This window comes from Phoca vitulina, unplaced genomic scaffold (genome assembly GCF_004348235.1).
Source record: "Phoca vitulina isolate PV1807 unplaced genomic scaffold, GSC_HSeal_1.0 scaffold5, whole genome shotgun sequence".
Classification (NCBI taxonomy): Eukaryota; Metazoa; Chordata; class Mammalia; order Carnivora; family Phocidae; genus Phoca; species Phoca vitulina.
In genome coordinates this window covers 51264649-51280537 of record NW_022589708.1, presented here as the reverse complement: position 1 = coordinate 51280537, position 15889 = coordinate 51264649, and the positions used below count along the sequence as shown (strand labels likewise).

General features: G+C 35.4%; 1 protein-coding gene across 1 annotated transcript in view; it reads left to right on the top strand.

Annotated features, from left to right (window-relative positions):
• SUGT1 (SGT1 homolog, MIS12 kinetochore complex assembly cochaperone) overlaps positions 1 to 15889 on the top strand; it is a 40451-nt gene that overhangs the window by 15026 nt on the left and 9536 nt on the right. The window contains exons 8-11 of the mRNA XM_032402908.1: positions 1002 to 1036; positions 2664 to 2760; positions 3554 to 3661; positions 13057 to 13147. Coding sequence (XP_032258799.1) covers positions 1002 to 1036; positions 2664 to 2760; positions 3554 to 3661; positions 13057 to 13147 — 331 coding nt within the window. The remainder of the gene's footprint in view (positions 1 to 1001; positions 1037 to 2663; positions 2761 to 3553; positions 3662 to 13056; positions 13148 to 15889) is intronic.

Below are 15889 nucleotides of genomic sequence, written 5' to 3'. Positions count from 1 at the left end.
AGTTAGACTCAAATCTGTGTAGCGGGGTTTTATTTTCTTCCTCTAAACCCCATCTCTTCCCTATCATTTAGGGACAACTTAGAGGTCACTTATGACCCAGGGCAAGTTCTTTAGATTTACATAGTCTTAACTGGCACACATATAGTTTAGGGAAGTATTGATTGGTCAAGAATCAGTTTGTTTCTTGATGGGCAGTGTAGAATGTTTGTTGCTGAGAGACCATAAACAGAGTGTAAGCTGTTATCTGGAAGGCACCATGGAAATGTTCCTTCATATATTCCAGAGCAGTGTTTGATGCCACTGCTAAGCCTGAAGGTTATACTCTTTCTAAAAAAGTGCGTTTTTTTTTTTTTAGGTTTTTTTAAATATTTTTGTTTTTGGTTTAGAGAGTTAGCCTTGGAACTGGACATTTAAATGTAACCTTTTCCAATCATAGCTTTAGAAAGTTTTTTGGGTTTTATGGTTTTATTTTTATTTTTTATTATTTTTTTTACTTCAATTCGATTTAATTAACATACAGTTTATTATTAGTTTCAGAGGTAGAATTTAGTGATTCATCAGTTGCATGTAACATCCAGTGCTCATTCCATCAAGTGCTCTCCTTAATGTCCATCACCCAGTTACCCCATCCCTCCACCCACCTCCCCTCCAGCAACCCTGTTTGTTTCCTGTAGTTAAGAGTCTCTATAGTTTGTCTCCCTCTCTGTTTTCATCTTATTTTTCCTTCCTTTCCCCTTACGCTTTTATTTTAGAAGAAAAATCTTTTTTGAAATTTTAACTCCTAAAATTATAAAAATGTTGAATATTCTAATATTTTGTGATGACTAGTATTATTTAACAATTATGAATTCAGGTATGCTTTGTCTTTGAGGGACATTTTCACATAGTTATTCCATATCAAAGTAACCATAGCACTGGGTAAATTAATAATACATGCATTTTAATATACAGTTTGTAAACTAATTTGTAAAAATCTTTCTCTTGCAACTTGCCAAAATCAGTGTGCATCCCAGAGGACTCATCAGTCAAAAATCAAGTAAGTGTTTCTTTTTCATAAGACAATGCATGATAAATACGCCTAAAGGGAAAAATCCTTTTGTTTAATAGGAAGCAAGTCCTTACCCTGTGATGTTCAGTGTTTCTTAGTTTTTTTTAGAAATTTGTTTAGCCTGGGAAAACTAATTCTAAGGCTGTTTACTGATTGATTTTAGTGTTAAATTCAAATCAGTTCTCTATTTTAAACATGCTTCATCTGGTTCCATATTATGTCACCTTTCCATGTATGACGAGAGCCTCTTCCAGTTGTTATTACACAGGTAAATAAATTAGTAGTAGGCTTGACAGAATTGTAACTACCTGCCTTTTATATTTTAGAGTAAATTTTTCATAGAGTGATTCTGCATGAGTTGAAAGGGACTGTTGCTCAGGGCAACAGTTACAGTAATGAATTAAGCGTCTAGCAAGTATTTGAATTTATTTTTAATTGTTCATCAGCCATGTGTACAACTTGTATTCTTAGGACTGTAACAGAAAGAAACACAAGGCATTGATCGGGAGCTTTGCATCCTCACTGAATTTCAGAGGGAAACTTTGAGACTCTTAGTTCATTTCTTTAATCAAGGTGCATTTTAATTACCTAAAGTGGTTTGGAAATGTTAAAACAAAACAATCTATTCATGCTTCTTCTGGGGAGATTTAGGATGACTCTCCCAAGTACCAAGTAGACGAGGAACTTTGACTAGCTTGGTGGCAGCAGCAGGAGTAGAATACAAACATCAAATAATAATTAAGATGTTTGGAGCATAAAATAATCCAACATTGATTTAATACTGGTACTGTGTACCAGGCACTGTGCTTAGTTCTAGGAATATAATAGTGGCAGGATAGATAAACTGCTCTGCGTCATGGAGTTTATAATCTAATATAGTCTAATTTGAAAGTGAGGATCCCTACATTTCTAGAGCCTTCTGTGGGAAAGATACACATAATTAGAATCTCTAGGCACATTAGTTTTCCCATGTACCTTGAGAGTGAAGGAAGATACTGTATTTAAGTTGTGCCTGGCAGGATGAGTTAAATTTTAAGTTATTTTAATTTTAGGTCATTTGCTGCTTCTCCCTGTGTTCGGGGCTCTTTGCTCCAACTTCAGTTAAGAGATTTTGGAGTGTGGAGTCCAGCCGACATGGGTCTAGCGTAACACCTGCCACTGACTGGCTGATTGCTTCGCCCATCTGGGCTTATTTTTCATCTGTAAAAGAGGGATAGAAGTGCTTTTTCTTAGTATTAGGTTGAAATGAAAATGTAAAGCTATTAATGGTATATAATAATGGTTAGCTGTTAAGAGTAAATTTCATCTTTAACATTAGCTTAAGCACAACAATATTAGAGATATAAGTCAGAACGCAGAAAATCGTGTAAGTATTTAAGTCTACTGGAAAGGTTTGAGGCATCATACTCTACTGTTCTTTTCCATTAGTGCAGGTCAAAGAAAATTAGTTCTATAAAATTGGTTCTGTGAATCACTATCTGCTTTGCTTATTTGTTCCTCAAGGTGGAGCTCTTGTTGTTTATCAGATTGTAGCTTTTATCTTGACAAAACGTAAAGAAGCAACAACTTTAAGAAAATTAGATGTTCTGAGGTGGTTTTTTTTCTTTTTCAATAGGTATGACTGGTATCAAACAGAATCTCAAGTAATCATTACACTTATGATCAAGAATGTTCAGAAGAATAATGTAAATGTGGAATTTTCAGAAAAAGAGGTTATTACAGTCTTTGAACTATTTTTTATTTTGAGATTAAATACTTTTATTTGCAAATATAGTATATTGCAGAATAATCTATAGCAGTTGATCAGATACATCATTTCTTCCTGAGATGTGGAAAATGCTGATGAAAATCTGAAGCATGGCTTTTCAGCTTGAATGATTTTAAATTTTGAGACAAAAGTATTCATACTGTAGGTTATAGCTAGATGTGCATTATTTTCTTTTTCTTTAGATTTGAAATTCAAAGCAGAACTTGGTTGACAAATATAAAAGACATTAGTAAGATATGTGATTTGGTTACATTTGTGTGGTATACTTTGTGAAAAAGGTCTGCTTATTTGTTGTGTGATTTCTATGTCTTAAGAGTTTACTAACCACATTGAATTAGTGTGACTTGTAATAACTTGATTTCTTAGCATTTAGTAGAAAACTTCAATGATATTTAAGTTAGTGGTAGAAGTAGATGTTTTGCATATGACTCCTTGCTTTTGTTACATATTGTATTGTTTTGCTCTTATATCTTGAGTTTTCTAGAGATTTAAATGTTATATATGTGTTTGAAACATACTATTTTCTGCTTATTTAATTATGTACATGAGAATCCACGTAAAGGAAACCAAGTAGGAAAAAAAAGGATTATTTTGAATTTCTTAAGTCTGATATTCCATATAAAGTATTTAAAATAATCTGCAGCAGTATTGAAGTTCTGCAATTATATTCGGTTTAAGTATTTTACCTTTCATTATATAAATTTATAAAAATGTGCTGCTAATTTTGTATTCATTAGTTGTCTGCTTTGGTGAAACTTCCTTCTGGAGAGGATTACACTTTGCAACTGAGACTTCTTCATCCTATAATCCCAGAACAGAGCACATTTAAAGTACTTTCAACCAAGGTAAGACAATTTTAAAAGAGTTGTCAGTAATGGAGACATCTGGCTGGCTCAGTAAGAAGAGCATGTGACTCTTGATCTCCTCGGGGTCATGAGTTCAAACCCCACGTTGGGTGTAGAGATTATTTATTTATTTATTTATTTATTTATTTATTTATTTTTTAAAGATTTTATTTATTTGACAGAGAGAGACACAGAGAGAGGGAACACGAGCAGGTGGAGTGGGAGAGGGAGAAGCAGGCTTCCTGCGGAGCAGGGAGCCTGATGTGGGGCTCGATCCCAGGACCCTGGGATCATGACCTGAGCTGAAGGCAGCCGCCCAACCGACTGAGCCACCCAGGCGCCCCGGGTGTAGAGATTATTTAAATGAGTAAAAGTTGTAGTAGTAGTATTTCCAAAATAAATACTGGTCAACTAATTGCCTGTGCGATTATAAGCTTATAGATCCTTTTAAGCACATATTTTCAAATTAAAAGGGACAGGTTAAATGGGCACCTGGGTGGCTCAGTCACTTGGGCATCTGCCTTCAGCTCAGGTCATGATCCTGGAGTTCCAGGATCGAGTCCCGCATTGGGCTTCCGACTCAGAGGGGTTTCTGCTTCTCCCTCTGACCTTCCTCTCTCTCGTGCTTTTCTCTCTCTCACTCTCTCAAGTAAGTAAATAAAATCTTAAAAAAAAAAAAAAGACAGGTAAATAAGGACAATAAATTTTGAGTAACAATTTTCCCCTCCCCAGATTCTGGGACAATGGAATTTAAAAATCAATTTAACCTCAGTAGTGTTTGTATACTTAAGATTGGTATATTTCTTAAAGAGGTTTTCAAAAAAAGATGAAATTATCAGCCTCTCTTTAGGATTTGATACCAAAAGTCTCTTCTCTTAAACTTGTCTCTTTTGATGTATAAATATTTTCTTACCCTACCTTAACATAGTTAAAAATACAAACTACTGTGAAGATGAATCTGCTCTTTTTTTTTGTTTTTTAATTAAGCTGAATTTTAGAATACTTTATGAGGGAATACTGAGTGATTTAAACTGCAGTTCGAGTAATTATATAATTTTTAGATTTCTTTGTATTTTCAAAAAGAAGTAAAAAATGCGATGGAATTAAAATTCATAGAATGTTTTAAATAGCAATCAGAAGATGTAGGTAGTATAAGTAGGACAAGTACTGAACTGAAAAATAAAAAAATCTGACTCTGGTTCTTTGCTTGCCCTGTGAATTTAGACTAGTCACAAAATTATTACAGGACTATTGACCGTCCTTTAAAATGAGAGATACAGACTAAATGAGCTCTGAAATTTTTTCATCTATAAAATTGTATGAAGGTATATAATGAGGTATGACAGCAGATGATATACGTATACTTTTTCCATTACTACACCTTCTTTATACATGTCTTACAACATACTATGTTAGTAACTGTTGAGTTTAAGTTCTAAGGATATGTGAATTTTCCTATCCTAGGATAGAATCAGGGTTGGCCTTTAGTCTGGGAAAATATGGTAACTGGGCCTGCAGAAAGAAGAGGATACCTGCAGAGCATTTGAGCAGAAGTGCAAAGTTAAGAAGTGGTAGTTTTTTGTTTTTTTGTTTTTTTTAAAGATTTTATTTATTTGACAGAGACACAGGGAACACAAGCAGGGGGAGTGTGAGAGGGAGAAGCAGGCTCCCCGCGGAGCAGGGAGCCCGATGTGGGGCTCCATCCCAGGACCCTGGGATCATGACCTAAGCTGAAGGCAGACGCTTAACAACTGAGCCACCCAGGTGCCCCAAGAAGTGATAGTTTTTTGCATCTAGTTAGAAGTGATTTGCCCACTTATCTATTTGAAGATTACAAAGTATAGAGCTGTTAAATTATGAGTGAGAGAAGAAACAGTTGTTTGGGTGATAGAAAGTGAGAAAAAGGGATGAAATCTTAGCAAGATTTTAGTCTTACACATAGTGTAGAATTTGTTCAGTAAAAGAAGTTGGGTAAATAACCACAAAACTCTAGCTAGATTTGGGTCAGAAAGTCATGAGTTTGGCATTTTTGTACATATTTTTATCAACAGGTTGTTAATGCATGTTCTTTTGAAGTAGTTTAATAGATGGTAAATGACTTAAAAACTTGTGTTACTGGGTCTCCTCATAAAATTTATGGAAGAATAGAATGTGTGGTAATAAATACATAAGTTTGTGTGGCTAGAATTGGGGATGATGTTAATGAAGCACCGTTATCTCTCATTCTTTAATTCTCCTTTGAAACTTGAGTGCTTGTTGATGCTAACCATTCTGCAACCCCACCCTGCTGTTTTCCCAGTTTGCTTTCTTGGTCCCTTCAGTCTTTAAATGCTACATAACTACTTCTCTATTTTGTATAGTAGTTCTGTATAGTAGTTTATAGTAGTTTCATTCCCCTTGCGTTTAGTCTGTGAGGATGAGAAGCAAGTCATATTTGTGTGTTTGTATATGCTCCAGGTAAGGATGCCCCAGTTAACTCCACAAACAATGAGTAATTTTTTAGTGTAAGTATGATCCATTTGCTAAATTTGCCTGTATCTCTGTGTATTGTACATAGTCTGCTGCTCAGTAATTGTTTAGTGAATGAATTTAAATTGGATTCTGATATTAACCCTTTGAAGTTGACAGAGTATTTTTATTCGTTTTATAGATGAAAAGAAACAGGTTCATGGACTTTAAATGCTTTCCCCGAGTTTACATAGTTACTAAATTGTTCATCCTGGCCCAAGAGTAATACTTTTATTTCTGGAAAGCTAGTGCTTCTTCGCTTAGGTTTTTCTAAGTTCTGTATTAAAGAATTAAAATTCTTAAGATGTCTAATGGAAGATGATTATTTTTCTTGTCTTTACCCAAAATAATATATATTAGTTTTGTTAGACTACCAACTTCTAAGCTGTATTTTATGGGAAACAAATTGAAATAATTGCACTTAATTTTATCTTAAGGGAAATGAAAGTTTTGAATCTTTTTTTCATACAGCAGAGGGAGACTTAAAATACTGAAAATAAAATTTTTCTGTGGGTTACTGAGGCTTATTTAATGATACTAAGAGAAAAATAAGTCATTTGACTTTTATATGTATTCAGGTGTCTTGAATCCTTTATGTGAGTTGAGAAAAGAATTGTTCTGTTTAGAAGAATCTGCTTAAAATTAGAGATTCCATAAAATCTGTGCTTTAAAACGGTTGTTTCTTTGCTTTGAGAATCCAGTTTCTTTTCCACCTTCAAGGTTGAATAAATGTTGCATATTCATGTATAATCGTTGGTTAAGTGTTATTAATTCGAGTGAAATATAATTTGCAATGAAAATGAGAAGTAGGACCCTTAAATTAATGAAATAGCATTTCTTAACTAAATATTTTACAATGTCATATCTAGGTCTTTCCAAGTCAGAATTCGTATTTTTTTTCCAGTACCTCTGATAGTTTTTTCTACCCTTTATTGAATACCAGCTTTCATATCTGCCTATTAATTCATTTTCTTTATTAAGAAACTGTAGTGTTTCTTTTGTTCCATCTTGTTAATTTCATGACACTATTCTCTGCTCACAATCACAAGATTATAACTTCAGTGACAGCTATGCTGTGAAATACTCATTTTAAAGATTAATATTCACTCCTTCTAAAAAACTAGAATTTTCAAAATCCTTTGGAGTAAATTTACCCTTGTAGAAATGTTCTTCTGGGCACCTGGCTGACTTAGTTGGTGGAGTGTGTGACTCTTGATCTCGGGGTTGTGGGTTCGAGCCCCATGTTGGGTATAGAGATTACTTAAAAATAAAATCTTTAAAGGGGAAAAAAAATGTTCTTCTATTCCTGTTTTTTGGTTTTTTGTTTTTTTTAAAGATTTTATTTATTTATTTGACAGAGACACAGCGAGAGAGGGAACACAAGCAGGGGGACTGGTAGAGGGAGAAGCAGGCTTCCCGCTGAGCAGGGAGCCCGATGCGGGACTCGATCCCGGGACTCCAGGATCATGACCTGAGCCGAAGGCAGATGCTTAACGACTGAGCCACCCAGGCACCCCACTTCTATTCCTGTTTTTAGTCAAAGCAGTTTTTTTGTATTATAGCTATATAAAATATGAAGGCTTTTAACTGGAATTGTGGGAAGTAAAATGTCTTTAGTTGGAGACAAATAATTGCTCCCTTCTCCCTTCTTAACTCAATAAAATTGAGAAGTTTTAGAGTGAATTCCTTTTCTTAATATTCATAGAAGAATCCTGATGATGATGTGATAGAGTTGGAGATGTTTGGGCAGGATATTTCTGCTTTTTTAAACACACAGATGTGGGGGTTTTTTGATTGTTTTAGGTCTTTTTTTTTTTTTTTTTTAAGATTTTATGTATTTATTTAGAGAGCACACACGCGAGCAGAGGAGCGGGTCTGGGGAGAGGGAGAGAGAATCCCAACCAGACCCCGCACAGTGCAGAGCGTGAGGCAGGGCTCAGTCCCATAACCCTGAGATCAGGACCTGAGCCAAAATCAAGAGTCCGACGCTTAACTGACTGAGCCACCCAGGCGCCACATGTTTTATGTCTTTGATACAGTGGTGGTGGTAATAGTTTTTGTTTTTTTTTTTTAAATAAGTGATTAGTTGCTGTAATCCACAAATCGTTTTTTGAAGTGTATTCTTGCCCCCTTTTCTACTAATGCATATTCTTATTTTCAAAAGAAAAGGATTTTACTACAAGTACTGCCTATAGCTGTCTTTTTAAATTTAACCATACATTTTGGATAATTTTTTGATGCCCTTAAGTATTCTACAGCAAAGTATTGCACTGTGTGCATTTGTTGTAGCTTAGTTAGCCAGTCCCTACTGTTTGACCTGTGCAGAATTATAGTAGGTAACTGTTTTGACTGCTGTGTATTATCCCATGTAATCCACACAAATACTGCATGGTGTAGGTATTTTTATCACCTACTTACAGGTATAAACTGAACCCAGAGATGTTAAATAATTTGCCCAGATTTTTTTAGCTAATTATGATGATGAAGATAATGATAATAGCATTCAGTTATTTGCCAGACACAGTGCTCTGTTCTTTTCCCACATGGTTTCATTTAACCCTGATAAGAACCCTAAATGACGTAGATCCTATTAATCACTTTTTACAGGAGAAACGGGCTCAGTGAGATTAGTTACTTGTTCCTGGTCATATTTCCAACAAGTAGCACCTATTTATGACTCTTCTCTAAAATTATACAGTTGATAGTTTTTGTCCTGTTTTTAACCTCTGCTTATTTCTGAGGAAATAAGTAGAACTTCTAGCAGTAAAAGACACTTCCAGCAAGTTGTCTATCTTGGCTGTCTCATCTCTAAAATATGGATGGTAATCTCCTTTTACAGGGTTGTTCTATTAACTGAGCTGACATACACGAAGCCCACAGGGTTTTAATAGTGCGCAATAAATGTTACTGCTATTAGTATTTTATCCTGATTATTCACATTTTTATTCAGGTTATAAAAGCAATAAATGCATATCATAGAAAATTTAGAAAAATATAAAGGAGCTGAGAAAGTAATCAGTCTCACTACTAATGACATTTTGACAAACTTCTAGGAAACTAGAATATTTTCCTATGTTTAGATCTTTCACTACAGGTGATATATACTGGAATTTTTTGTTTATGGGAATATTTCTTACTGATTTCTTCAGGAAGAATAGAGACTGTGATCTTAGGTACTATCACAGTGCCTTGCCCACAGTACTCAGTAAATACTTGAATTGTGCTATTAGAACTTCTGTGATTTTTCAGTTTCTCGTCATTAATTACTGTCTTCTGCATTTTAAAAAATGATTACAAAATGATTTGAGTGTAAAAATAAAGATGGTAGATGTGCAGTATGGCTTCAGGAAGACTGAGTTTACTCTATTTTTGGAGGAAGCAGTTAGGTACAGCCATTAAACGTGTAAAGAGCTGAGTAAGAGACTATTGGGAAAATTACATTCTAAAGGTCAGGAACAATTGTTTAATGACTACAGCCTTGAAACAGATGGTTGTCAAAACTTTGCCCGAAAAAGTTTAGCAGTAAACTGCCACAGCTCTCTAGTCTCTGAGAAAGATGCCTTCACGGTCAGTCTGTGACAGCAAGTGGGAGCTTTACCCCCCTCCTAAGAAGGTGGTGTCTGGATGCCATGACCCTTTTGGGGTCATGGCTTCCCTTGAAATCTGAAGTTATTTCATTGGAAAATATTAAATTGTCTGTGTAAAGAATTGAGAAGTGGGTGATAGTATGCAAAATCATGAAAACTTAATCTGGAACAGCAGGGATTCTTACTTAGTAATCTGTGAATACTGCTTTGGGATATTACTGAAAACCTTCCCCGGGCATATGAGAGGAACATTCAAACCAAGGTTTTAAGTTAACTTGTAAATTATTTTGACTTAAATGAAAATAGAATAGCTTATTAATAGTTGCAATAAAAATATCTGCAATTGGGCTGTTGGTTACTCTTGGAGGTACCTGCCAGGATCATTAAGACTTAAAACTTCATTTTTAAAAGCACGTATAAGCGTTGAAAGTGAAATAGGGGTAAAAAGGAATTCACAGAAAATTAGCTCCCCCCACTCTTATCTTTTTAAAAAGCTACTTTAAGTGTGTTTTATTATGTGCAGCTATTTTAATGAATGGATTAAATATAATTTCAGGTTCAGGTCAGCGTGTCTCACTTGATACATGTTGTTACTAAGAGCTTTGACTTTGGCCTTACAGAGGCCTCTTGATTCATACTGCACAATTACTCCAGTTACAGTGGCTTCAGTAGATGTGAGTGCTAGTGTATGCTGCTCTCTAGATGAAACAAGGAGCATTTTATAGACCGTGCTTAAGTGCAGGAACAGGAGGTGCGAATAGAGGGTGCCCTGAGGCAGAGGTTAGTTAAGGATAGTGTTGCCAGGTCTTCATTTCCAGATGAGTTGAAAATTAAAGGAAGAAGATGAAGTTTTAAATTTTAGGATGATGATATCCCTTTTCAGTAACTGTTGCTGTGTCATCGCCAGCTATTAGATTTTTGCCCCTTTTTGATAAATATTCCAGCAGTAACAACTTAAAATAACCAAATTATTATCACTTAATACTGTGTATGAGAAAATATAGGTAGTGTTTTACTTTATAAAAATTAGTCATTCATTTTAGAGAATTCTAGAGATTCTTAAAATTGTTTTCATGTAGAATTTAAACACATAAATTACATTAAAAATACTGTACTTTTGGTCTCTTTCCCAGTGACATTTGTTTCATGGTTTTTTCATTATGAAAACAGTTTTTTGTTAAATTTCTGTGCTAAAGAAAATACAAATACTCAGACTATACCCCTTCTATACCATCACTTCCTATCTGATTAAAATTATTGGCAGATTTCTTGGTTAGTGTTTTGTTAAGGTATTTTAAAAGATAAATTTTAAGGATTCTGACACTTAATGCAGGTGGTAGAAAGATTACCAGTAATTGCTAGTTTAAATGATTTATCTGATTTAATGGCGTTGAAGAAACGGTGTGAATAGGCTTTTCTTTCTGTTACATTTGTCTTTTGATTTTTTTTTTCCTATTTACAAAAGTAAATCCTTTTCTTAGAAAAAATTAGAACATAAAATTCTATTTTGAGGGGTGTGTGGGTGGCTTAGTTGGTTAAGCATCCGACTCTTGCTTTTGGCTCTGGTCATGATCTAGGGTCATGAGATGGAGCCCTGCATTGGACTCTGCGCTGGGTGTGGAGCCTGCACTTAGAATTTTCTCTCTACCTCTCCCTCTGCCCCTCCCCGCGCTCGCACTTCCTCTCTCTCTCAAATATATTTATAAGACTGATAAGATCTTTTTATAAAAATCTATTTTGATTCTTAAACTGTTTGCATAATAATTTATTAGTGTATAAATGCTGATTTTGCTAGGCTTAAATTGGGAGTGAGCATTATTTGAACAAGGAAAACAAAAGGTGTATGTAAGTGCTCCGTGAGTGTATGTTACAGTTAAGGGTGGACTCTAGGGGACCAGCCTTGATTAGATAATTAAAGATGCTTTTAATATTTCATTTTAATAAGTGAAGCTAGTTTCAGCTTTTCATAGTTTGCCTTACACCTCTTTCATCTGTATTTTTTACTGTTCTAACATAAATCCTGGACTTGAGACAAATTGGTCTTGTCTGTACTCCCTGATGCACTGTGTCCTTTGAAACTCAGGGCTCCAGTTTCAGGCTGTTGCTTTTGCCTCTGGAGACCTCCCCCTTCCACCATTGCAATTGCTCCTGCCCCTCAAAGCTCTTCAAGATGCACTGAAACTTTTTCTTTTCACACCCATTTGTAATCTCTGCTAAACTTTTAGAACATTTATTTGCCTCTTGATCAACTTTCTTTTAGTATCTCATCTACTTTCAGATGGCCAAGAACATGTTTTTAATATTTTAAAAGTCCACCACATCCCTGAAGATTACAACTTGCTCATATTGGGTGTTTAATAATTATTGACTGAATTATTATAAAAATTTTAGCATTAGTTGTATTATTTTTATACAATGATATGAATTTGTCTCAGCTCTCAAATGGGTTAATGTACAAGCAAATGTGGTAATTCCTTTATTTTTTTAAAATATTGATTTATTGGGGCACACGTCGGTTGGGCGTCTGCCTTTGGCTTGGGTGATGATCCCAGGGTTCTGGGATTGAGCCCCATGTGCTTCTCTCCCCCCCCCCCCCCCCCCCCCCCCCCTCTCCCCCTCTCCCCCCACTCCCAAAAAAATGAATTTTTAAAAAAAAAAAAAAAAAGGTTGATTTATTTATTTTAGAGAGCGTGAGCAGGGGGAGAAGCAGAGGGAGAGAGAGAAAGAGAGAAGGAAAGGGAAGCGGACTCCCTGCTGAGCATAGAGCCCGGCAAGGAGCTTGATTTCAACAACCAGAGCTGAAATCAACAGTCAGATGCCTAACCGACTGAGCCACCCAGGCACCCCTATAGTAATTCCTTTAGAACAGGGTTTCTCAATGGGGGGCGCTGTTGACATTTTGGGTTGGATAATTCTTTGTTGTGGAGGGGTTGCCCTTCATGTTGTAGGATGTTTAGGAGCATCCCTAATCCCCACCCCAGTTGTGAAGACCAACAATAACCATAAACGTTGCCAAATCACCCCTGGTTGAGAACAGTGCATTGGAAGAAAAAAACATGAATTTCAAGACTCTTAATTATAGCTTATAGTATGTATGTATGTTGTTTTTGAAGGGTGGCTTTTAAATAGAAACAAAATGTTTCAAAGTTCTTCAAATTTAACCTTGTATAATTTAAGGAAATTTTCTTGAGGGCACTGTTAATTCTTATAAAATTTTATGACTTAAGGAAATTGCATTTGTTTTTTACTGTTTTGTATATTTTACATGGAATAATAAATTTTATTTGGTGTTTCCTCCAGATTGAAATTAAAATGAAAAAGACAGAGGCTGTGAGATGGGAAAAGCTAGAGGGGCAAGGAGATGTGCCTAAACCAAAACAGTTCATAGCAGGTTTGTTTTCTGGCCTTGATGAACTTTAAATTCATATTGTGTTACATAGTTGAAGTTAAATAGTAATGAGCATTCTTCCTACTTTCATTATTTATGTTCCCAAGAAAAGATATATTGAGTGCAATAAGATTGCTCTGTAATGAATACAAAGTAGCCTTTCATGTGAAGTTTCTACCTTTTTCAATTCTTCAACTCAGAATACAAGTGAATGCTCGAATAAACCCTGAGGGCGCGTTGGGTTTATATTGTTTACCCAGTCACTGTATGACATTAGTTGAGGGTTGTTTTTGTGTGTTGCCCTTTCCTATTGCTTCTTTTTGGGTTGTAAGTGGATTAGAGGTTTATTCTGCTGAAATAATATCCTCCTCTTCCCTCTCCCTTTCATTTATTCCTTTCTGTTTCTTCTGATACTGTCAACTCTAATTTCCTGGACTTTCAGGGCTTCACAGAGTGAAATATCTAACCCATTTCACTCTATTGCTCCTAAAGAAGTGCTCACAAACAGGTCATGAAAACCTAAGAAAAGCCTAGGAGAAGAGTGGAAAACTAGGGTTGATTGTTTTTAATCCTGTAAGGGACAAACTACTGTATGTTGGGTTAATTTTAAGCCTATGCAACAGACAGGTGTTTTTCTAATGGAATGATTAACCTGCTAGATACTCTTAGAACTACAACCTAAGAGTATATTTTATAGTAATGGCCTCATTAATGAAAGGAGAGAAATTTCTTTTTGATTAATGTTCTGATTTGATGACTAAAATGAGTTAATACTGTGTTTCAGTTACTTTTAGATTTTTCACTGTTCTTTCTGTAACATAAAACAATTTCCTTGTGGCACCTTTTAGAAAACACTGAGTTAGCCAACAAATCATTTTATTTTATTTTTATTTTGAAATAATTTTAGATGCCCATAGAAGTTGCAGAAATGATGAGTTCTCATGTACTCTTCACCCAGCTTCCCTGCATAATAACATCACAACTAGTCTATTGTGTAATTAGCAAAACCAGGAAAATTGACACCAACAGATAATTTTTTAGGATTGAAATATTTGAAGTTGGTATTTCTGCTTCACATTTTATTTGAAAGACAGAGGAAAGATGTTATGTGCTTCTTTTGGGTTTGACTCCCAGAGACTTGGGGGCTGAGGTTTATATATAGCTCAAAAAGCATTTAAAAAAACAAAACAAAACACTTTAAATGTAGTATCTCACTCGATTCTAACAACAGCCCTCTATAGTAGGCAGGCCTATTTTACAGGCTTCGAAAGTAAGCAACTTGCTTAAGCTCACCCATCAGTTTTCATTGCCTAGGACTAAACCCTGGTCTTCACGGTCTGGGTCTGGTTCTTACATAAACCCTATATGTGATACTGGTTGTTGCTGCATCTTCTAACAATGGAAAAAAGTCTCTGCTGACATGAGTATCTTTGCAGTTATTTGATATTACAATGAATGAACAAGGAAGTTAGGTTACCTATCCATTCCTCAGTAGTTTATCCACCATCTACAGGTGTTAAAGTTTTTCTGAGATTAAATATAAAGATTTTTTAGTGTTATGGTTGCAAAGTTTTTCTAAACTCAATGCCTTGGATATTTCAGATGCTATTCCTTCTGTCCTGTTTTATATTTTTGTAAGGAATTAATATGCTTGTCAGATTCTTATATCCTGCAAGCTGGAGACTGCAGATAAGGGCAAGTTGCTTGACCTGTCTGGGCCAGTTTTCTTATCTGTAAAATGGAGGTTAGAACCTGTGTTCCCATTCTTCTGGGGAGTCAGCATTAGGATTAATTAAACCCATGTTTTTTAGGCTTTTAATTTACTATGACATATTTTTTTGTTTGTTTTCTTTGGCTACTAGTGAAAATGCACATAGACACACAGGATTACTGATAGAAGAAGGGTAGATCAGAAAACTGTATGCTTACCCTAAGTAAAACTGTGAGGGGTGTTGTTTACTTTTGTTCTGCTGGGGAGATAGGCAGGGAGAAAGACTTACAGGTGAAGAGAAGAGATGGAACAACAAACTGAATGGTTAGTGGTTTCTCATTTCTGAACTATTTTGAGGAAGGGGATATAGAGAGGTAGTAGTGGAAGGAGGGACATGTAATGTGTCCTAATTTATTAATAGGGAAACTTTGAATCAGGTTTTTTTAAAGCTCTGTAGCTGCACTGTCCAGTATAGTCACCACATGTATCCGCTGAGCATTTGAAAATGGCTAGTCTGGATTGAGTTGTGCTGGAGTATAAAATACCAGATTTTGAAGACCGTATGAAAGAAGGAACATAAAATGTTTTAATATTGATCCATGTTGAAATGATACCGTTTTGAATATATTAGGTTAAATAAAATATATTATTAAAATGTATTTCACCTGATGATTCTTAGTAACACGGCTACTAGAAATTTTTGAATTATGTATGTGGCTCTCATTTGTGGCCTGCGTTATATTTCCAGTGGAGAGTGAACAGAACTGCTCTTACAACTTCTAGGTAGCTTACTTTTTAATTACTTGGGTGCCACCATCTTGATTCCCTTAGTCTTTAGGATAGCCTTGGCAGTGCCCTGAGCCCCTGGGCCAGTCAGTAGCCTCTCTGGTTGTAAGCAGCCTCCATTTACCCCAGTGTGTCCTACAGGTACTGTTATTTTCAATGTGTGTGTGAGTGGGCATTGAACTCTAAATGATCACATGGTGTATTTTTCAACATTCAAGAATTGCTTATTATCTCCTATTGAAGTAATC